The sequence below is a fragment of the Pelophylax lessonae genome, assembly GCF_965119305.1.
Source record: "Pelophylax lessonae genome assembly, chromosome: 4".
NCBI classification, from domain to species: Eukaryota; Metazoa; Chordata; class Amphibia; order Anura; family Ranidae; genus Pelophylax; species Pelophylax lessonae.
Genome location: NC_138771.1, coordinates 302065868 through 302090521, shown reverse-complemented (window position 1 = coordinate 302090521; position 24654 = coordinate 302065868). Strand labels below are relative to the sequence as shown.

General features: G+C 41.3%; 1 protein-coding gene across 4 annotated transcripts in view; it reads right to left on the bottom strand.

The window, feature by feature from the left end:
• The window catches only part of LOC309552023 (uncharacterized protein), a 472505-nt gene that overhangs the window by 309139 nt on the left and 138712 nt on the right, over positions 1-24654 (bottom strand). For 2 of the 4 annotated variants that reach the window (XM_082252767.1, XM_082252769.1), the window contains 2 exons: positions 7984-8340; positions 4366-4731 (listed from right to left, as the gene is read on the bottom strand). The exons of 1 other annotated variant lie outside the window; for it this stretch is intronic. In XM_082252767.1, coding sequence (XP_082108893.1) covers positions 4366-4731; positions 7984-8340 — 723 coding nt within the window. The remainder of the gene's footprint in view (positions 1-4365; positions 4732-7983; positions 8341-24654) is intronic. One more of the 4 variants, XM_082252768.1, reaches the window with a different exon arrangement.

Here is a 24654-nt window from a genome sequence, read left to right as displayed (position 1 = left end):
ATGCATGTAGTCTGCCAGGACACCTTTTCCTAAAAAAATATTTAAAAGGCAAAAAAAAAAAAAAAAGTTTGGGCATGCCGTGTGCATGGGAGCTCACAACAAACAAATAGTGGGGTTTCTCAAATTTGAAAGTCATGGGGGGAAGGGGGTGGGGTGTCTAAACAATAAGCAGACCTTGAATTTTTTGTAAGTCTCTGGTATACTTTATTTTGAATCGAGTCACGGTTCAGTTTCCAGGGGAATGCACAAAAAGTTACTCAGGTAACAGTGATGATGGGGGACGTGGCTTACGGTGGAGAAGATGGACGTGCTTTAACTCTTCTCCGTGAGGCCACCCTGGACACAGGCAGCTACTAGGGCTACAGAGACCGGCAGAGACCCGCACACCGCTCCAGTAATCTCCGCTCATCACCGCCGCAATGACTCGCCGCAAGAAGGGGACCAAGCAGCTCAATAAGCTGTCCGGATTCCAGATCTCCCACAGCACGGGGCTTCAACAAAATGGCGGCGGCCCGGGACTCCAGCAGCGGGACCAACACCTCCAGAAACTGCCCTCAGCCATCCCTGCCTTCAGGCAAATTGCTAACCAGGTAACAGTGATGATGAATGCATACAACACATTAGATCTCAAGGCCTCCCCTTGGCCAAAGAGCAACTCCAATACGCACACCTACCAACCGTCTATTCAGGTCACTGACCGACAAGGGCTATCAACAGAAATACAAGCTTGGCTATTGTTTCTATACGTAATTACATTAAGGTTAGCTGCTAAAGCCACAGAAGATATAAATCTTTCCAGTGGGTCTAGTTTTTTTTAACATTCCCGAATATAGACTGCTCCAAACAACTAAAGGAACACTTTGAAAAGACATCAGATCTCAATGGGGAAAAATATCATGCTGGATATCTATACTGATATGGACTGGGTAATGTGTTAGGAATAAAAGGATGCCACATTGTTTTATGAAAATGAAAATGATCAACCTACACAGGGCTGAATTTAAAGACACCCCAAAAACATGATGCAGCAGGCTAGTCCATTTTGCTGAAATTTCATTGGAGTAACTCAAAATGATCCTCAGTAAACTGTATGGCCCCGCATTGTATGCATGCCTGACAACATCAGGGCATGCTCCTAATGAGACAACGGAGGGTGTCCTGGGCTATTTTTCCCCAGATCTGGACCAGGGTTTCACTAAGCTCCTGAACAGACTGAGGTGCAACCTGGCAACGTCGGATGGACCCAAACATAATTTTCCAGAGGTGTTCTATTGTATCTAGGTCAGGCGACCATGGGAGCCATTCAGTGGTATCAATTCCCTCAACCTCCAGGAGCTGGCTGCATACTCTTGCCACATGAGGGCGGGCATTGTTGTGCACCAGGAGGAACCCAAGATCCACTGCACCAGGGTAGGGTCTGACAATGGGTCCAAGGATTTCATCCCGATACCTAATGGCAGTCAGGGTGCTATTGCCTAGCCTGTAGAGATCTGTGCGTCCCTCCATGGATATGCCTCCCCAGACTATCACTGACCAAACCGGTCATGATAACGGATGTTACAGGCAGCATAACGCTCTCCATGGCTTCTGCAGACCCTTTCACGTCTGTCACATGTGCTCAGTATGAACCTGCTTTCATCTGTGAAAACACAGGGCACCAGTGGCGGACCTACCAATTCTGGTGTTCAATGGCAAATGCAAATGAAGCTTCACGGTGCTGGACAGCGAGCACAGGACCCACTAGAGGATGTTGGGCCCTCAGGCCACCTTCATGACGTCTGTTTCTGATTGTTTTGTCAGAGTCATTCACACCAGTTGCCTGCTGGAGGTCATTTTGAAGGGCTCTGGCAGTGTTCATCCTGTTCCTCCTTGCACAAAAGAGCAAATACAGATCCTGCTGATGGATTAAGGACCTTCTACGGCCCTGTCCAGCTCTCCTAGAGTAACTGCCTGTCTCCTGGAATCTCCTCCATGCTCTTGAGACTGTGCTGGGAGACACAGCAAACCTTTTGGAAATGGCACGTATTGATGTGCCATCCTGGAGATGTTGGACTGCCTGTGCAACCCCTATAGGGTCCAGGTATTGCCTCATGCTACAAGTAGTGACAGTAAACCCTAGCCAGATGCAAAACTAGTGAAAAACAGTCAGAAAAGATGAGTAGGCCTCCACCTGTAAAACTATTTCTGTTTTGGAGGTCATCTCATTGTTGCCCATCTAATGCACCTGTTGTTAATTTCATTAACACCAAAGAAGTTGAAACTGATTAACAACCCCCTTTGCTACTTAACTGACCAAATCAACATCTCAGGAGTTTAATTGACTTGATGCTATACTCTGATTAAAAAGTGAGTGTACCTTTCATTTTTTTGAGCAGTGTACATTGGAGCATTCACAATACTTTTTGTAATACATTACATTTTTACAAACTTCTTATAATAAGATGCAGCATAGATTGCCATTACTCAAAATAATCTCTGTCATCATAAATAAAATATTCAGAGTGCAGCAAAAGACCAATAAATCTACAACATAACCTGGCATAAAGAGAACCTGTTTACAGCAATACCAGGCAAGTGCATTTAACTGCTTGCCGACCGCCGCAAGTAGATTTACTGCGGCGGTCAGCCCCTACCAGGCAGAGTGACGTTAATTAACGTCACTAGCCTGGGAGGGTCTGGGGAGCGAGCGCGCGCCCGCGGAGGCGCGCTCCCGCTCCCGCGTGGTCACGCGCCCCCCCGCGCGTGTGACCAGCGGACCCGATGTCCGCCGGCCACTCGGCGATCGGCGGGGGGGAGGGGGAATGTCAGGCAGCTTGTGTAAACAAGCCACCTGTCATTCTCCTCGCTGTAAAGACACTGATTACTCGGATCTAGTATGTAGATCCGTTGATCAGTGTCCTTACAGCTAGAGCCACAGCCAATCACAGTAAGAATCACGCCCCTAGGGACACACACAGCCCCTCCCTCCCAAATAAAGTTAACCCCTTCACTGCCAGTGTATTTTTACAGTAACAGTGCATATGTATAGCACTGATTACTGTAGAAATGTCACTGGTAACCCCAAAAGTGTCAAAAATGTCAGTCAAGGGTCCGATCTGTCCGCCGCAATGTCGCAGTACCGCAAAAAAAATCGCAGATCGCCGCCATTACGCGTTAAAAAAAAAAAACAACAAAAATGACAAAAATCTTTCCCTTTGTTAGTAAACGCGATAACTTTTGCGCAAACCAATCAAAATACGCTTTTTGCGATTTTTTTTACCAAACATAGGTAGGATAAAACAAATTGGCCAAAAATGTTAAAAAATTTTGATTTTTACATTTTTTTGGGGGGAATTTCATATAAAAAAATGTGAAAAATATTGCAATTTTTGCAAAATTGTCGCTCTTTTTTTGTTTATAGCGCGTGATCAAAAAATCGCACAGGTGATCAAATACCACCAAAAGAAAGCTCTGTTTGTGGGAAAAAAAGGACGTCAAATTCGTTTAGGTACAGCGTCGCACGACCGCGCAATTGTCCGTTAAAGTCGCGCAGTGCCGAATCGCAAAATACCCCCTGGTCTTTTAGCAGGAAAATCCTCCGGGGCTTAAGTGGTTAACTTTGCATACCCTAATATAACTTGGCAAGTTTCCACATTACATTAACATTTGCTGTGTACCATAGTATGGTATATACATTATCAGCCATTTCTGGTAGGAGAAAGGCTAAATTAAATATGCTGCGTGCTTTTATAAGATTCTAGGACGCAATGCAAAATCAACCTCTCAATATTCGCCACTTTATCTCAAATAATTTTAATTTGTGAGCAGGTTCTTCAATGACTACCGTGCACAGGCAAAAAAAAGAATAGTGTGCCGTTAGACAGGATAGTACATCATACAATTAGAAACTGTTAAGCATTACCACGTTTATCAAGCGAAACTACATTTTTTTTAGAACAAAGTAGCTGCTGAGTCAAGATCACCACAAAAAAAGCGGCACAATGCCCTAAGCGGCACGCGATACAGCACATTCCTATTGTGCGGCACAAATTCTTCGCAACACTAGGAGACATGACAGAACAAAAATACTATTAGAAATGTTTGAAAAGGAACATTTTTGGCCATGATAGAAGCTTTTGACATTATTTATTAGGTTCAAAAATGCTTGACAAAAGACCTAACAAAGGACCTGTGGAAACCACTACATCTGAGGCACTTTCTGTTGTTACGTGCATCCATTGATTTGAGGATGGCCAGCATTAGTGGAACAATTCCCTCACAGCAGTCAAGGCAAGCAAGTATTCAAACACACACAAGCAAAGGCCTGTGAACAAGCCCATATGGAATCAGAAAGAAGAGAAAAAAAAAAAATAAACATTTATTAACCTCTTTGTGGGGAGATTGGCGGAAGGACTGGCCAGTGATTAAGAAAATGGTCATGCCACATTTTGTCAAAAGGAGAAAAGTCTGATGCCTGTGAATATTTTCTCACTGAATATGAGGAGGCCTGGTAAAGGTCGGCGTTACCAGAGCAACTCTTACTGTATAGTCCAGGACTTGGGACCCGGCTACTGCATCTACTGGCTGCTGGAGGAGATTTTCTGTCATGAACTGTAGCAGCAATGCTGGAGGAGTTTTTAAATGTTTCCTCAGACTTGCAAGACAAGGATGAAAGTGATGAGTGCAGTTGGGAAAATGATGCACTTAAAGATTTATAGATGCTGCTGCAACTTGAAGCTCTTTCAGACAAATCTGGAAAAGACAATACAGAGGAAAGTTCATATATATGGTGGTTAGTAACATAAAGAAAAAAATAAATGTAGAAGAAACAATCTGTGTTTAAGTTGTTGTTAAAATCTATATGTGTTATTTATAGTGACAACTCTGGGCTAAAACTGGCCATACACTAGTAGATTTTGGAACAAACACTTGTAAGAAACTTTCCAGTACATATGATGACTTGACAAATGTTGTAAAAAATACTATACAATTTTGTTTACTTTTGACATTCAATTTTGGAGTCAATAGATAGTTCCAAATGAAAATCACATTCACAGTTAGAAAAGTGATCCTTTGAGAAAAGATTTTTTATCCTGCTCCTTTGAATTTTCCCATCACCATGGTTGAAACTAATGCCATTTTGATCTCACCAATGATTATACAACTGAACAAGCGTTTTTAAAATGAAGACTTTGAATGAAATTCTATAGCCAGCTATAGTCAATTAGTTTTAAATGCTACGTATGCAAAACCTAATATGCACATAGCTTGTACTATGTAAATCTAAAATAAAGCCTAATATACATGGGCTAAATGTCAGCCAGCTCAATGAAAAATGGCCGACCTTCGGCCTGTGTGTATGGCAGCCGCCTTCTGTCGACCGTGCATGCTGGAAAACTAGCAGCCGACTAGCTCCTGACCAGAGTTTTCTGGAGGGGGGCCATCAGAACACAATAGCTCAGCAGGGAGATTACTATACTAACATTGGATTGTTAGTACAATGGCTCCTATCTAAGCTGTCAGTTTTTTTTAGTTTAACCCACTGATAGCGTGTACTAGGCTTTAGTCTACTAATCATTCACAAATGTATAAACCAAATATTTGGGTTAATTAAAACTGTCAGAAAATAACCTAAAAATGTCTTCATATAATTTTTCTATTAAGAACAAAATCCCCCGCGCTAAAAGAAAAAGAAAAAACCCTTAGCTGCTGCATATAACACAAAAGGTGTTCCAGTAATCTGTTGTTATAGTTTGCAGTGCTCATTAATCATCAGAGTGCAATGACCATTTTTCATCACTCATCACAGTACAATTACATATAATAAAATGCAATATGTGAGATAAAGTGAATGCATTAAAGTGCCTTGTGCAAAAAAAGTGCAACATAGTCCACAATTAACCTTCAGTGCTTCACTGCACCAATGTGCCTCCACCACCACTCAGGAGAACTCACCAGAAAATCAAACCCCCCCCCCCCCCCCCTTCCCCGGGTAGAGTGGGTAAATATAAATGCTTTTTTCCCCCCAGGGAATCAATTATCCAGGAACGGTGACAATTTCACCTTCACAAACTCTCCAGTATCATCATAAAAAGGCCAAATGAAAGAAGAGCTTCAATAGTGTAAAACCTTTTATTATTAAAAAATAACCACAATAAACAAAATAATATTCACATTCAAGTCATCACCACGAAACGTACACTGGGGTGGAGCTACAGGAAGTGACTTCAACTCATCAAGCACACCCAGGAAGTGGTACACCTGGACAGCCCAGTAAAGCAGCCCGCACTAAGCATGGTTTAGCAGGGCTGCAATATGACAGAGTAACTATACTCTTTATTTGCACAAGGCACTTGTAATTATAAAGGACATTCCGAGAACCACTTTATTGCGTGCCATTTATCTCTTATATTGCTTTTTATTATATCCACTTGAAGACTAAGCCTTTTCTGGCACTTTTTGCTTACAAATCTGTATTTTTTATTTTTTATTTGTTTATCAAAAACAGTGTCAAATATCAAAATAGTTTTATTTTGCCCTCTTCTACTTTGATAATAAAAAATATAACAAAAAAATGTATTTTATTACTCAGATAAGTCCATTATCTATATCGATGATCGTTAATGTGATCTACCTGACTTTTTCTGCTCATCAACTATCCTTGTTAGTATACTGTATTTTATGTATGGCCCAAGACAATTTATTTTCTTCCAATGTGGTCCAGGAAGGTCTAAAGGTTAGACACCCTACACTTAATTCATTCTCTGAGCAGGATAGCTCCTCCTGCTGTGCTGTGAAGCTGAGCTGCTAAGATAAGACTTGAACAGCATCACAAACTTTGAGAATGACATGCTCCACAGTGCCTGCAGATACAGAGGTCAGTGAGAGTTTAAGAATATTTAAACACTTTAATGTTTATAGTTTGACCACAGTTTTTTTTTTTAAGGGTGGCCATACATAACTCAGAAATAATTCTTGTGATGTTGTACATTGCTTGTGATTATTGGACTGTTCCTGTAATTCAATGATTAAAGTGCTCATTATAACAAATAGTTAACAATCTGCTGGAAAATGTTACTGTCATCAAGCAAGAACCTTTCTAAACTATTGCATGTAAGTCACTGTTAACATCATTTACCGAGAAAGTATAAAGACCTTCTATAGCATAAACCCTCCTTTCCTTTACTGAGTACTTTTAAAGGTTAGAGTGTGTTTTTGCTTTTTTTTATTTTTCTTTTGGTTCTCTTTACACATAAAAATAGTTAAATCTTTGTACATTAGTGATCCAGAGTGGACCTCTATTTGGCATAGTAGTGCATTATACTTTGTTATATATGTGTTGGTTTTGCAACCCCATCAGGATGCCTTTTTAGTGGTGCTCGTTAGCTCTAGCCAATGTAAACATCAAGTGAGGCTTGCAGACGATCTAGCTACAGCCAGTAGATATCTCCCCATCTGCCAATCTCAGGCCTGTATTAATACATCATCTTCACTAGCTTCAAAGCTATAATATTTTAGGGGGATGGCTTGTATGTAACACCACACTTGCTTTTGCTTTCAAATATTAGGTATGGGCTCAGATAAGCTAGTCTGGAAAATGTATCTCTCTGAGGCTCATTCTCCTGTTAAAGTCCTGCTGTGTAATTCTAAGTGAAAGTCCAAATGTAAGTCAAAAGGGTCAACAGTAAATTCTGGTAAGCAGCACTGGTAGAGGGAAAAAAGTCACCAGAGAATATGAACAGTGCTGGGTATTTAGTATAAGATATCAGAAGTTAAGTAGGTAAGTATAGAACCTTGGCTGCCCAATAACCTTTAAAAAAAATGTAAGTTTAAAAACAATTTAAAAAATAAAGACAGGAGTTAAAAATAATAAATAATATGCAGTAGCTCAAAGTAAACGACTCTTTCTTTATCAGTATATGACCAAGAGAACATTTAGAATGGGTTATTGCACTTCAGCCTTTGCCCTAGTAAATAAGCATAAATATGTACTGCCATCTTTACCTGGGTCTTTTAGAGCTGTGCATGTACTGCCAACTTCATTTAGTGGTACCATTGACTGGTGCTGATCATGTTCTGTTGTTTTACAACTGCTATGTATTTCGGTTTTCTCAGCTTTTGAACACCTTGCAATTTCAGGAGCAGGTATTAATGGAGTAGTGTTGTTGCATTCCTCAGTTTTGTGTTCTGAATAGATAACATCGTCACCAAGCAGTACTGCACAGTGTGCATCATTCCCAGTTACATCAGGCTCTCCATCACTTGAAGCCTCACTTGGTACAGGCTGCTTGGAAACATTTGGCAGTGTACACCTAGGCAAGATTACATTGGATGTCTGCCTTTGTCTTCCACCTGTGTAAGCTTTAAAAGACAGCAAAAGTGAAAAAATGAATAAGTATGCTGTTTGAGCCTCCACAACACTCTTTTAAATATTATAATATTATACAGGAATTTTAAAGTAATGTTGCAGTTCACAGTTCATTAAAGTGGTTGTAAAGGCAGAAGGTTTTTTTTTATCTTAATGCATTCTATGCATTAAGATAAAAAGCCTTCTGTGTGCAGTAGCCCTCCTCAGCCCCTCTAATACTTACTTCAGCTCCCTCTTGATCCAGCGATGTCCACAAAAGCCTCGGCCTTCCAGGACTCTCCCTCCTGATTGGCTGAGACACAGCAGTGCCACCACTGACTACTGCTGCTGTCAATCAAACTCAGTTAGCCAATGAGGAGGTCATTGGCAGTTCCATATCTGAATGGATACAGGGAGTTGCTGCTTGGCTCGGGTGCCCCCATAGCAAGCAGATTGCTGTGGGGGCACTCAACTGGAGGGAGGAGCCAGGAGTTCCAGCCAGGGACCCTAGAAGTGGAGGATCCGGGCTGTTCTGTGCAAAACCACTACACAGAGCATATAAGTATAACATGATTGTTATTTTAATAGACAAAAAAACAAGACAATCACTCTAATGAAGAAAATGAAAGATTAGTGGACAAGCAGTAGAGTAGAATTCAAATTCCAGCAGAAAAAAAATTAACGTACACTGAACAATACTATTTATATATACAGTAAAACCTTGGATTGCGAGCATAATTCGTTCCGGAAACATGCTTGTAATCCAAAGCACTCTTATATCAAAGCGAATTTCCCCATAAGAAATAATGGAAACTCAGATGATTTGTTCCACAACCATTTATTCAGAAGTCTTTCAGTTTTGAGTCTATATACAAAGATTATAGCAATGTGATAGGTTGTGTCATCATAAAATGTCCATCCACAAATGGTGCCTCCACAAGGGGATTAGAAGCAAAATCCAGCAGGAGCTACAGAGTATAAAAGAGAAGAGCGGTGCCTCTAAGTGTAGTAGTATGGGGACATTTAATGAAGGTACAACATTTAGCAACTCCCATGGTTGATGATTAAGAGGCACATCTAAGTATGCAGGCATAAGGGGTAAAGCTGTCCACATAGACCATCTTCTGAACCACTGGCTCTCACCGATGTCAGTCTGCAATTGTGATTGGGAAGACTACCCTGCAGTAGAGTGATCTGAAAGCGAGACTTCGAAACGCTCGTGGAGCGCAGCGTGGAAGGGTGTGATGAATATGGCAGTGCGGAGGCTGGTCTATATGGTCAGCTTTACCCCAGATGCCTGGATACTTAGATGTGCCTGTTTTAATCATCAACCATGTGAGCTGCTAAATATTGAACCTTCATTAAATGTAACAATATTGCTACACTTAGAGGCACCTCTCTACTCTTTTATACCCAGTTGTGACATGACGCTACTTGTATATCAAGACATCGCTTGTATATCAAGTCAAAATTTATTTAAAAAATTTGCTTGTCTTGCAAAGCGCTCTCAAACCAAGTTACTCTCAAACCAAGGTTTTACTGTATATATATATATATATATATATATATATATATATATATATATATATATATACACACACACACACACACACACACACACTACATTACCAAAAGTATTGGGACGCCTCTGCCTTTATATGTACGTAACCTTTAATGGCATCCTATTATTGGTCCATAGGGTTCAATATTGATTTGGCCCATCCTTTGCAGCTATGGAAGTAGGGAGGCCATGACCCAGCATTGGGCCACAGCCTAGTGCTTGAAAACCACTGTTCTAAAGGGATGCAGACTCTGCAGCTTTTCTTAAAGTGGTTGTAAACCGCTGTACTTTTTTTTTTTTTTTCATTCCTGCAAGGCAAAGGTATAATGTGCTAGTATGCATCGCAAAAACAAAGTATTCCAGCGATGCGATGCCATCGCTGGAGGCAGCATCCATCTCTACCCGGGCCTTCCTTCCGGGTTTGTGGCTCCAGCTCTGTAACTTGCCACATGCGCGTGGGAGCCACCAGTCAGGGCACACTGCTCTGAAGAAATGCCACGGGTGGCCGTTCCTTCAGAGCTCATGCACCAGTGATGTAAATGGCTGCTAGCTCAGTAAATATCTCCTAAATGGTGCATGTTTAGGATATTTTTACACTACCTATACTGTAGGTAAGCCTTAATATAGTCTTAGCTATAGGTAAAACCTAAAGATGGAAGTTTACTTCCTCTTTAATGTGACGTTGACTTTGGTGAGATAGTTATAATGAAGGATGACCCTCCCATTGAAAAAACAATGCAAAGCATACCATACCCATAGCAATCTTACTGTAAAAACTTAGTACACTCTCTTTTAGATTTATCAAAACTATGTAACATAAGGACCTACCATTTTGGCTTGAGACACCAAAAAAAACCCCTACTCTTCAGACACAAGGGACGGAGGCAAAAACCTACTCCTACTACCTCAAGATCAAAAACCCCCACCCCCTCGTCACATAAGGACCTACCTAAACTACACAATTAATTTTCATCCAGGCAGGCACTTGTACTAAATAGTTGTATTTTTCAGATTGTAATGTGTGGTGTACTTAACCACTTTAGTACTTGGCCATTTTTCAGGGCTGTGATAATTTGACTGTCATGCAACTCTGTGCCAAAAAAATGTATAGAATTTTTTTAGACGTATAAATATATTTTTTTGATGATATTTAACCGCTTGCCGACCGCCGCACGGCTATTTACTGCGGCGGTCAGCCCCTCACAGGCAAAGCGACAAAGGACTACGCGCCTGTGAGGCTCTAGGGAGCGAGCGCGCGCCGCCAGAGGCGCGCTCCCACGCGGTCACTGACCCCCCGCGCGTGTGCCCGGCAGACCTGATGTCCGCCGGGCACTCGCGATCGTCCGTTACCCTAGGGACACACTTAACCCCTCCCTCTCCAATAAAGTTAACTCCTTTACTGCCAGTGTCATTTTTACAGTAACAGTGCATGTGTATAGCACTGATTACTGCAGTAATGTCACTGGTAACCCCGAAAGTGTCAAAAATGTCAGTCAAGGGTCCGATCTGTCCGCCGCAATGTCGCAGATCGCCGCCATTACTCGTTAAAAAAAAAAAACAACAAAAATGACAAAAATCTTTCCCTTAGTAAACGCAATAACTTTTGCGCAAACCAATCAAAATACGCTTTTTGCGATTTTTTTTTTACCAAACATAGGTAGCATAAAACAAATTGGCCAAAAATGTTAAAAAATTTTGATTTTTACTTTTTATTTTGGGAATTTCATATAAAAAAATGTGAAAAATATTGTTATTTTTGCAAAATTTACGCTCTTTTTTTGTTTATAGCGCATGATCAAAAAATTGCACAGGTGATCAAATAGCACCAAAAGAAAGCTCTGTTTGTGGGAAAAAAAGGACGTCAAATTCGTTTGGGTACAGCGTCGCACGACCGCGCAATTGTCTGTTAAAGTCACGCAGTGCCGAATCGCAAAATAGGCCCTGGTCAGGAAGGGGGTAAAATCTTCCAGGGCTTAAGTGGTTAATAACCACATTTTTTTTTTTGTTTGTTTGTTTTTATACACTATATTACCTTAAGTATTGGGACACCTTCCTTTACACGCACATGAACTTTAATGGCATCCCAGTCTTAGTTTGCAGTGTTCAATATTGAATTGGCCCATCCTTTGCAGCTATAATAGCTTCAATTCTTCTGGGAAGGCTGTTCACAAGGTTTAGGAGTATGTTTTTGGGAATGTTTGACCATTCTTTCAGAAGCTCATTTGAAAGGTCAGGCACTAATGTGGACGAGAAGGCCTAGCTCGCAGTCTCCGCTCTAATTCATCCCAAAGGTGTTCTATCAGGTCAGGACTCTGTGCAGACCAGTCAAGTTCCTCCACCCCAAACTCATCTATGTCTTTATGGACCTTGCTTTGTGAACTGGTGCTCAGTCATGATGGAACAGGAAGGGGCCCTCCTCAAACTGTTCAAAAGTTCAAAGTTAGGAGCACAAAATTGTCTAAAATGTCTTTGTATGCTGATGCCTTAAGAGTTCCCTTCAATGGAACTAAGTGGCCAAGCCCAACCCCTGAAAAACAACTTCACACCATAATCCCCCCTCCACCAAATGATTTGGACCAGTGCACAAAGCAAGGTCCATAATACATGGATGAGCGAGTTTGGAGTGAAGGATCTTGACTGGCCTGCACAGAGTCCTGACCTCAACCCGATAGAAAACCTTTGGGATGAATTAGAGTGGAGACTGCGAGCCTGGCCTTCCCCTACACAACAGTGCCTAACCTCACAAATGCCCTTCTGGAAAAATGGTCAAACATTCCCATAGACACACTTCTAAACCTTGTGGACAGCCTTCCAAGAAGAGTTGAAGCTGTTAAAGCTGCAAAGGGTGGGCTAACTCAGAATTAAACCCTACAGACTGGAACTGGGATGCCATTAAAGTTCATGTGCGTGTAAAGGCAGGTGTCCCAATACTTTTAGTAATATAGTGTATATATATATATATATATATATATATATATTTATATATATATATATATACAGTGCATCAGGAAAGTATACACAACGCTTCACTTTTTCCACATTGTGTTATGTTACAGCCTTATTCCAGAATTTAATTAAGTTCATTTTTTTCCTTAAAATTCTGCAAACAATACCCCTTTATGACAATGTGAAAGAAGTTTGTTTGAAATCTTTGCAAATTTGTTTATAATAAAAAAAAAAAATCCGCCTACATAAATATTCACAGCCTTTCTCATGACACTCAAAATTGAGCTCAGGTGCATCCTGTTTCCACTGATCATCCTTGAGATGTTTCTACAACTTGATTGGAGTCCACCTGTGGTTAATTGGACATGATTTGGAAAGGCACACACTCGTCTGTATAAGGTCCCACAGTTAACCGTGTATGTCAGAGCACAAATTAAGCCATGAAGTCCAAGGAATTTTTCTGCAGACCTTTGAGACAGGATTGTATAGAGGCACAGATCTGGAAAAGGGTACAGCAAAATTTCTGCAGCATTGAAGGTCCCAATGAGCACAGTGGCCTCCATTATCCATAAATGAAAGAAGTTTGGAACCCCAGCACTCTTCCTAGAGTGGCTGTCCTGCCAAACTGAGCGATCGGGGGAGAAGGGCCCTAGTGAGGGAGGTGACCAAGAAGCTGATGGTCACTCTGATAGAGCTCCAGCATTCCTCTGTAGAGAGAGGAGAATCTTCCAGAAGAACAACCATTTCTGCAGCACTTCACCAATCAGGCCTGTATGGCAGAGTGGCCAGACGGAAGCCACTACTCAGTAAAAGGCACATGACAACCTCCCTGCCTGAAGTTTGCCAAAAGGCACCTGAAGGACTCTCAGACCATGACAAAAAATTCTCTGGTCTGATGAAACAAAGTTTGAACTCTTTAGACTGAATGGCAAGCGTCATGTCTGGAGGAAACCAGGCACCGTTCATCATCTGGCCAATACTAGCCCTACAATGAAGCATGGTAGTGGCAGTATCATGCTGTGGGGATGTTTTTCAGTGGCAGGAACTAGGAGACTAGTCAGGATCGAGGGAAAGATAAATGCAGCAATGTACAATGACATCCTTTATGAAGACCTATTCTACCACCACTCTGGACCTCAGACTAGGGTGAAAGTTCATCTTCCAAAAGGATAACAACCCTAAGCACACAGCCAAGATAACCAAGGAATGGCTATAAGACAACTCTGTGAATGTCCTTGAGTAACCCAGCCAGAGCCCAGACTTGAACCCGATTGAACATCTCTGGAGAGATCTGAAAATGGCTGTGCACCGCACCGACGCTCCCCCTCCAACCTGATGGAGCTTGAGAGGTACTGCAAAGAAAAATGTGAGAAACTGCCCAAAAGCAGGTTTGCCAAGCTTGTATCATCATACTCAAAAAGACTTGAGGCTCTAATTTGTGCCAAAGGTGCTTTAACAAGGTATTGAGCAAAGGCGGTGAATACTTATTTACATGTGATTTTTTTTTTTATATATTTTACTACTTAAAGTTGTTGTAAAGTTTTGTTTAAAAAAATAAATAAATAACAAACATGTTATACTTACCTGTCCTGTGCAGTTAGTTTTGCACAGAGCAGCCCAATCCTCCTCTTCTCCGGTCCCTTTTCTGTGCTCCTGGCCCCTCCCTCCTGCCGAGTGCCCCCACAGCAAGCAACTTGCTGTGGGGGCACCTGAGCCGACCTGTAGCTCCGTGTGTCCATTCAGACACACGTTCGGTCCTGCCCCCTCTCTCCTGATTGGCTAACTGACTTTGACAGCCAATCAGGAGGGAGAGTTCCGGACGGCTGAGGGACTCATGGATATTGCTGGACAGAGATGGGGCTCAGGTTAGTATTAGTGAGTGCTGGGGAGGCTGCTAAACACAGAAGGCTTTTTATCTTAATGCATAGAATGCATGACGCTAGCAGATGTGAACAATCATTTTCCAGGTTTATGGAAACACTATGGGGTTGATTTACTAAAGACAAACAGACTGTTTACTTTGCAAGGACATTTTCCCTTAGTGAGTGAGGTGAAACTTCTTGTTGACTTCCATCATCCAATCATGCACAAGCAAAATTCCTGTTTTATTTTATTTTCCTGGCATGTGATTCCTTACAAAGTGAATTTTCATAACACTCATTAAGGTAAGGGAAAATTTTCTTGCAAAGTTAACCCCCAATTTGCCTATACTAAATCAACCCCTAACAGTATACATGGTTTTAAAAAAAAAAAAAAAAATTCTACTTGCTGATATCATTTTAGTTTAGGCATGAATAAAAATAATTAGAATTGACTTAGTAATTGGGTTAAACAATGTAGTAAGCAGCGCTGAATCTCTTGTCAGTTAAAGGTTCATGGTTTTATCTCACAGTTTTTAGTAGAATCAGAAACTTGACTTGTTTTATTGACGTGACAAGCACACAAATTATATTTTTTCCAAAGCACTATGGGCCTGAAATAATGCCACCGATCAGATTCAGGCTTTCCTTCACAACTGTCATTTTAATTTTCAAGTGCAGGTTTGAATCCTTTTATGCAGCTTTTAGACAGCTTTTATTCCAGACACTTTAATAAATGAAAACCATGGTTTCATAGAAGTCATATATGAATACATTTTTAAGTACGTTGACAGTTGTATAAGCAGCTGCTTTCGGCAAATAACCTTCTCTGTGACACATAGATAAAATAACAAGCATTTCACCTGATAAGCAGCAAGCAATATTGTGCTGAGTGAAGATATTCAAATGCTGGGTTGGTCTATACACCTTGGAACTAAGGTTTGTTCAGTAATGATTAGAGATAAGTGAACAACAAAAAATCCACTCCATCGCCAATGTGTCTGACCCTATAAAACAAACCCATCCACTAAGTTGGATCCATTGAGTGGCTGGTATTTCAATTTGCTTTTTTATTTTATTTTATTTTTATTTATTTATTTATTTTTTTAACTCTTTTTATTGACAAGATACAAAAAAGACAAATTAGTATAACAACCATTGCGCTCAACATGAGCGTGTAGAAATACAACATCTGGTACACAAATTTTAGGTGAAATTCACTCTACACATGAACTATTTAAACTGAACAAATATGGCAAAGGAAATAGGACAATGACACAGTACTTTCCAATCGTTAGTGACTGTATAAGCCCACATAACATACAAAGTTTTATATGATTTTATTTAACTTTTTAAAGGTCTCTTTTTAAATTTAAGAAGCACAGTTTTTGTCCCTTCTCCCTAAGATGCAAAATATCAAACCAGGCACATGGACTTTCTTTGTAAATTAGGCAGTTCCATATGTCTGTATGAGTTAAGTTGTATGGCCCAATGTCCCTGAACCTTAGAAAATTGGGGAGAGGCTTTATCAAATTGGTTGTTTTCTTGATCACAGGGGTCCTGTCTCACATTATGTACAACATCTAGAGATGCCTCCATAGGAGCAGTTTCATCAACAGCAAATTCTACATTACCTGCATTCACTTCAGAAATTAAGCCCTAAACTTGTATTGAGACTGGCATTTGAAAATAGATGCTTTCAGGGATACAATATAACAAGGGTGAATCTCAATGTTGTAGAAGTTATTTGTGGACCCACCCTCCAAACTTTCTTATCAAATAGCTTGCGAATTAAGATGTTTTTTTTACATTCAATACATTTTTATTAGAGTTTCAAAAGTAAAAAAACATAACATAACAACCAAATGAACATTTTCAATGTCATGTATGAGATTACATAAGAAAAGGAAGATATAAAGGGTAGTATAATACAATACCATATTCGTGAGTGTGTCACCTGTCTGAGGTGATATTAAGATACATGAAATACAGGAACAATGTTGGAGGAGATCAGACACCCCCCCCCCCCCCCAGGACTGAGAACCCCGTGGGAACAATGTCGCAGTGCCCGACCCCACCCAATTGTGGTGGAGTACATCACAAACTCAACTTGGCTTAGGATACTCTATTTGCAGGTGTAAGGTAAGGTCAGATAGACCAAGATTCTTGGAATCTTTGATACGTTAATGCGTTAACGGCTAAGGATTTTTCTAATAGATAGTTATCATTAACTAATGCTATCAAGAAGCAATGCATTGAAAAATAGAATTCCAAAAGCTAGTAAGTGAGGGTCATTCCCATAAAATGTGTTGCAGTGTACCCACTTTGACACACTCATGCCAGCACAACGGTGAAATAGAGGATATAATTTTAGCCAGTCTGTAGGGTGTGTAGTACCATCTATTAATAATTTTAATCGTCATTTCCCAATGGTTGGTACAACAGGAGTATCTATATATTGAGCGGATTGCCTTCTGCCATTGGTGTAAGGTGAATGTGTGGTTAAAATCCTTTTCCCATTTTAAAATTTTTACAGTTTTTTGGGTAGGTAATTCTGAGGTCAGGACAGTGTGAAAAAAGGGATATTCCTTTACGTGTTGGTGAGTCTGACATAAGGAAGTCCCACGTCTTAATATTAGTGGGTGAATTGGAAGTAGGGTGGTTTGCAAGAAAAAGGAGGATACTTGAGATGGTGAATGAGAGATTGGTTGGCAGGTTGAACTCACAAATCAAATCCTCCCTATTCTTGAGTTTACCCCGGGCGTAGAATCGTGAAAGGTTAGAGAGGCCAGAGGTGTCCAAATGAGTAGTTTCTAGGCTGCGGAATTTAGTTTTAAGGATAGATATTGGGAATGGATGGTCTTGAAGGGGATTAACCCAGGGTTGAATCTTGGCCACTGTTCTCCATGCTTGCAGGGAGGCTTTCACTGTGACGGGCATTTTTGCGAGGTTCCAGGGGATCCATAGATCACCCATCAAAATAAGTTGGAGGTTTTTGGTGGGTACCAATTGTTCCTCTATTGATGACCATAGAGGGGAGTCAGTATGTGCGAACCAGTGTTTGAGTTGATCCAAGCGGGTAGCCCAATAATAGGCCAAGAGATCTGGTAAACCTGCTCCACCCAAAAATTTGTGCTTAGTGAGAATATCGTAGGCTACACAAGCCTTTTTCCCTAGCCATAGGAATTTCCTTAATATACCAGAGAGGGCAGTCAATTGTGATTTAGTGAAAGGGACAGGGAGGGCTCGGAATAAATATAGAATTTGGGGCATTTGATTGCAGCAATTCTGGCACCCCATGTCAGGTCAAGAGTAGCTATACGGCTCAGGTCTGCAGATATCTTTTGTTTCAGGGGTACTAGGTTGGAGAGAGGGAAATCGGATATGCGGGGGGTAAGAAAGATCCCTAAATAAGAAATCTTGTCTGTGGTCCAAGGAAAAGGACATTCGTTAACAAGGTGTTGCTTCGTGTCGGTGTACTCCCAGATCTATGACTATTGATTTGGAGTTGTTGATTTTTTTAAATGTTACATTACTGAAATTAGTGAGGATGTGGTGAGCTGCAGGAAGAGATATTTCTGTTTCTTTAACATGAGGATGATGTCATCTGCAAAAAGATAAATGTTATGCTCCGTGTCACTGAGAATGAAACCATGAACATCAGAAAATTACCTGAGTTAAAAGTGACAACACACCAATCTCAATCACCCAGCGCTTAGGTAGTCTTACTGTACAATGTACATATGACTCAACAATTATAATAGATGAGAAGGAGCTGCTGCCTAAACATGAAACATAGACACAAAACAGGTGCATATCATCTCAACAATTGTCAAGAACTATATACACAAGCAGTGCTAAAACCATGGCATATTTGTTATCATGACATGCAAGTCCAGATAAAGTTCGTAGGGACAGTGGTAGAAAAGTCTCTGTAGAATCCACAAGGGGATCAATCACCAGTGTTGGAGCCGGAAAAGAATGTTCAATCCCTTCACCTCACCTTGTGCATCACTCCCTAAGGAAACACATTTACCAGATACTGGCAAGACAATAGCCCAAACATCCACTCATATATACAGACCGGAATCTCTCCAAAATCCACTTGTAGAAAAGTATACCGCTGATCACCAGGATGTGCAGCGCTCCAGCATGTGCATAGGAGAAAAGACAGGGGCACATAGAGCAGTATTGCCGATAAAGATTTATTCATGCCCAAACCCCCCTTCACAAATGCACTTACATACACATTGGATAAAACAGCACAAAATCATAAAAGCAGAGCAGCTTAGGATACCATTGGGAGCCTACCGGACTCCCGCGTTGCTCGTCAGCGCTCAGGAAGTCCGCAAGTAATGCCGAGTCCCCGTCTGGTGTCCTGCTGCTATAGTAACCGCGTTGCTCACGCCCTGACCGGTTTTGTCATTCCAAGACTTCTGCGGAGGGCGCGAGCACGCGGCTGCGTTACCTCTACTTATCTCAAACCTCGGCCGATAATTAATTAACCCCTTGCTGCAATCTCTGCAACTTAAGGAGAATGGCCTCATAGGTCATCATTGATGTCAGATCTATACACCTAGATCCATGGATGATCACCCCTCCAGGCAATCAGCAACATCAACTTTTAATTTAAAATGATTAAAACCTTCACATTTCTCATTATTGCAGTGTATAAGCAGGAATACACAGTTAGATATACATATAAATACAAATGTGGGTATATAAATAGCAGTGGTTACCTGATATATTCAGGCTAATCCTCTAATATTAAATTATATCTCACATGCATCCAAGTAATGGCATGGCAGGACCAGAAATACTATGTGAAATAATTAATATTAAATACCCAACGCCGTATATACGGTATCCCCCGAGTATATACAAATGGATGGCTCCCCTATTACACCCATTCCAATGCATGTAAATAATACAAATAGGCACCCCATCTATAAAATAATCAGATGATAATACATCAAATCTAATTAAAAACCGTATTAAAAAACAATGTAAAAAACAGACAGGGAAGGGATTAAACCTCCCCATCTGATAATAAAATTAACTTTGAGCAGCTGTGTCATCCCAGTGCACCCAAGGGGACTGTACCAATTAATAGCAGATAATAGACACAACATAAATCTATAAAACTAAACGGGATCACTAATATCCAATCAGTCGGGGGGGCCCTTATCCATATGATTCATTCCTCCGACACATCAATATAGATAAGGGAATCAAACCCCTAGAACACCAAAACCATAATATAGAGGCACCTGACCCCAATAATAGTCCGGGGTACAGCCATGACTGCCTCCCCTTTTCTCTAATATTTTTGACTATGCTGGGTCAGGACTCACTATACCATTGATGTCAAATTAATAGTCACTCAGAAAGCAATTGACATCAAGTTCTATGTTCAGGCCCTTAGGATGTAGGGCATTGGTCAAGTATATCCAGTAGGTCTCTTTTTGCGAGAGCTCCCTAACTATATTAGATCCTCGCCACTGTGGATATACTTTCTCAATCCCCCAGAACTTGAGTCCAGATGGATCACATTTATGAGCCTTTTTAAAATGAAGGGACACACTATGATCCATGTAGCCCTTAATTATATTGGAGATATGCTCCGAAACCCGTTTTGTGAGCGTTCTTTTTGTGCGTCCAATATAAATGAGGCCACAAGGGCATTCCAGACCATATACCACATGCGTGGTGCTGCATGAAATAAAATCATTAATCTCAAACAGCTTACCATTCGCAATGGATATAAAGGTTGTCTTACCCCTCGGATGTTCTCTAACTTGCCTACAGGATTTACACCTGCTGCAAGCATAGAATCCTGTCTTTTCCCAAAACATTTTGGGTCTAACTGGCGGGTCCAGAACTTTCTGCACCACTTTATCTCCAAACGTGGGCCCTTTTCTATAAATGAGTACAGGGTCACTGGGAATAACTTTACCCAGGATCTTGTCCATGCATAGCACTCCCCAATATCTCCTAAAGACCTCTTCAATTTCTTTGTACTGTTCATTAAAGCTGGTAATAAACCCCCACTCATGTTTATTACTTGCATTTCCTACTGCAATTTTATCCTCCAAGCATTTGTTCTGTGTCTGAGTTTTTACTCCTTGGATACTTCTCTCTAAAATAGAGGGATTGCATTCTTTTTCCACAAAACGTTTTTTGTATGACCTCTGCCTGTTTAAGGAAATCCTGTTTCCTTAGGGAGTGATGCACACGGTGAGGTGAAGGGATTGAGCATTCTTTTCCAGCTCCAACACTGGTGATTGATAGGGATGATTGAACGGTTTGGGTCGACAATCGATTCGACCCGAACATTGGCTGTTCGAGGTTCGGCCGAATTTAGAACTTTTTGCTGAAAAAGTTCGGAATTCGGCAACCAGAACTGACCAAAATGCAATGGTTCAGGAAATGGGCTTTAAAAGCCTGTGATTGGACCAGAACCATCAGTAAAAGCCAATTGAGGGGGCAGGAGAATGCTAGGAATGTGATTGGAGTGACTAGGGGGTCCATAGACCAATCATTAGTGAATATGCCCCCCAGTATATAAGATAGCCCCCGCCAAATTCCTAGCATTGTTATACAGGGACGTGGAAGAGAGTGGAAGCAGTTCTGTGACTTTTGCTACAAAGTGTCATTTAGCAATTTTTAGTGTGAGGAAAGGGATATCTAGTGTAGTTAGGGTGCTATTTTCCACTATAGTTAGCTTTAATTATTCAGTTTCTGTAGGGAAAGTGTTAAGTGCAAGGGGACCGTAGTGTAGTGTAGGGTTAACTGACTGTGACTGCTATGGCAGGGTGACAAAACCCTTCCATAGCAGGGTGACCGCTATAGAGAAAAGATCGTTTCTCTTGTGTCATATTCAGTGCACTAATATGGCTTCTCACCTGTGAGCATTCTTTTTGCTGCAGGCGTTTATAGGGCTTTTTTGAGGACATGTTTGGAGTCAGGCATGACATCTGAACATGTGTATAGGGGTATATATACACACACATGTATGTATATATACACCTGCACATATATAGGTGTGAAAGGAGCAGAACACTATACTTTCGCTAATTAAATAATTAACACTAATATGGCTCCGCTCCTAACACACCTATATATGTGTAAGTGTAAAATACATATAAGTGTGTGTGTATAGATATATACCCCTATACAGAAGTTCAGATGTTTTGCCTGCCTCCAAAGAACCCCAAAAAAATGCCCAAAAAAACGCCTGCAAGAACAAACCTGGGCATTTTTTTTTTGGCGCTGGCATTTTTTCTGGCATTTTTTTGGGTTCTTTGGAGGCAATGACAAATGACTTTGTCGAAGGTGGTGGGTCCTTCGACAATAACCCCCTTCGACAAAGTCCGAAAGTGACGAAGCATGCCAGGGGCGTGGTCACACGACATACCGGAGATCGATCGGGTGAGCAGAGGTGTCTCACTGAAGTGTCCTGGATCCTAGCGCTGTTATACACCAAGCAGCAGTGTCTGGAGCAAGTGAGCACCCCGATCCCCACTCATTGTGTTGATATGCTTGGTATATAAGTGTCCCATGTATGTGCATTATGGTTGAATTTTTTATGGAATAAAAGTGGTTTAGACGTTATTGCACTAGTCGGCTTTCCTCTCTTTTTACATGGTATATGTGGAGTGGCAGCTTGTTAGTCTCTAAGGACCCAATATTCCTTGGATCCTGTGCCGTGGTGGATTTATCTAAGCTTGATTAGCCCGATCCATGAGAGTGGAGGGCAAAAAGTGGGGGTGAGTGTTCTAGCTGAGGGGAGTGGAGCACAGAGGTGGTGGACCCTTTTGGTGTGTTTCTGTTCGGCTAACACTAGAATCTCACTGGATCATCATTACATCACCATTCTTTCACTTTTCTTCATATATTATATAAATTGGATTTTTATACATATATATATATGTTTTTTTTTCACTGGAATTTTTTCACTGGATTATTTTCTACTGGACTATTCTTTGGACTGGATTTATAGTTCACAGTGATAATTTCTCACATGTATTTGAATATTATTTTGACTTGTATTTATTTACGTTTATATGCATGATTTATTTTGATCACATATATTGTGTCTACATTGTATTTTGAGCGTTGCTAGGTGGGATCACACTGTTTCACTTTATTTGTATTATTATTTTTATTTTAAGCAGAAGCACAATAATTTTTCTGATGCAGGATCAGTTCACTAGCGCAAGAGCCTGCCATATATGCCGTAAAACATTGATGCTTAGTTGAGTTCAAATATACACTGCTCAAAAAAATGAAAGGAACATTTAAAAACACTTAAGATATCAGTAGGGAAAAATATCATGCTGGCTATCTATACTGATATAGACTGGGTAATGTGTTAGGAATGAAAGGATGCCGCATAATTTAATGAAAATGAAAATCATCAACCTACAGAGGGCTTAAAAGACACCGCCAAAATCAATGTGAAAAAAATGATGCAGCAGTCTAGTCCATTTTGCTGAAGTTTCATTACAACAACTCAAAATGGTAGTTTGTATGGCCCCCACATGCTTGTATGCATGCCTGACTACATTGGGGCATGCTCCTTTTGAGAGGACGGATGGTTTTCTGGGGTATTTGCTCCCAGATCTAGACCAGGGCATCACGGAGCTCCTGAACAGACTGACGTACAAAACAAACAACAAGAGAGGGGCGCACTGACCTTGTGCATTACCACTAAAAAGGTTTATTAAAATTTAAAAGCAACATACATTGTACTTACAAACAATTGATGATTACACGTATGTAAAAAGTGGCACTTTTTGGCTCTGGGGAAGAGGGTCCTCCCTCAAAACGCGTCAGTCAAGTCCGATTCATGCGGACACCAGCACGTCATCCAGCACCACAGGAGTGCCCTGGCTACTTTGGAGACGATCGGTTCCATTGTTTTTACATGCGTGTAATCACCAATTGTTTGTGAGTACAATGAATGTTGTTTTTGGATTTTAATAAACCTTTTTAGTGGTAATGCACGAGGTTGGTGCGCCCCTCTATTTTTGTTTGTTTTTCAGTGTATTTGGATACCCTTAGTATTGAGGGGGTGGCAAGACCTTGAGAGGTGCCTATAAAGACCACACAAGATTAATCATCCTTTGTTACATACCACCTGAGCACAGAAGAATTATTGCTTTCAGACTGAGGTGCAACCTGGTGGCAGAAGGACCAAAACATAATGTCCCAGAGGTGTTCGATTTAGGTCAGGTGAGCGTGGGGGCCATTCAGTTGTATCAATTCCTTCATCCTTCAGGAACTGGCTGCATACTCTCGCTACATGAGGCCGGGCATTGTCGTGCACCAGAAGGAACCCAGAACCCACTGCACCAGCGTAGGGTCTGACAATGGCTCCAAAGATTTCATCCCAATACCTAATGGCAGTCAAGGTGCCATTGTCTAGCCTGTAGAGGTCTGTGCCTCCCCAGACCATCACTGACCCACCACCAAACCTGTCATGCTGAACAATGTTACAGGCAGCATTAGGTTCTCCACGACTTCTCCAGACCCTTTCACTTCTGTCACATGTGCTCAGGGTGAATCTGCTCTCATCTGTGAAAAGCACAGGGCACCAGTGGCGGACCTGCCAATTCTGGTATTCAATGGCAAATGGCAATCAAGCTCAACAGTGCCGGGCAGTGAGCACAGGGCCCACTACAGGACGTTGGGCTGTCAGGCCACCCTCATGAAGTCTGCTTCTGATTGTTTGGTCAGAGACATTCACACCAGTGGCCTACTGGAGGTCATTTTGTAGGGCTTTGGCAGTGCTCATCCTGTTCCTACTTGCACAAAGGAGCAGATACTGGTCCTGCTGATGGGTTAAGGACCTTCTTTGGCCCTGTCTCCTCTAGAGTAACTGCCTGTCTCCTGGAATCTTCTCCATGCTCTTGAGACTGTGCTGGGGGACACAGCAAACCTTCTGGCAATGGCACGTA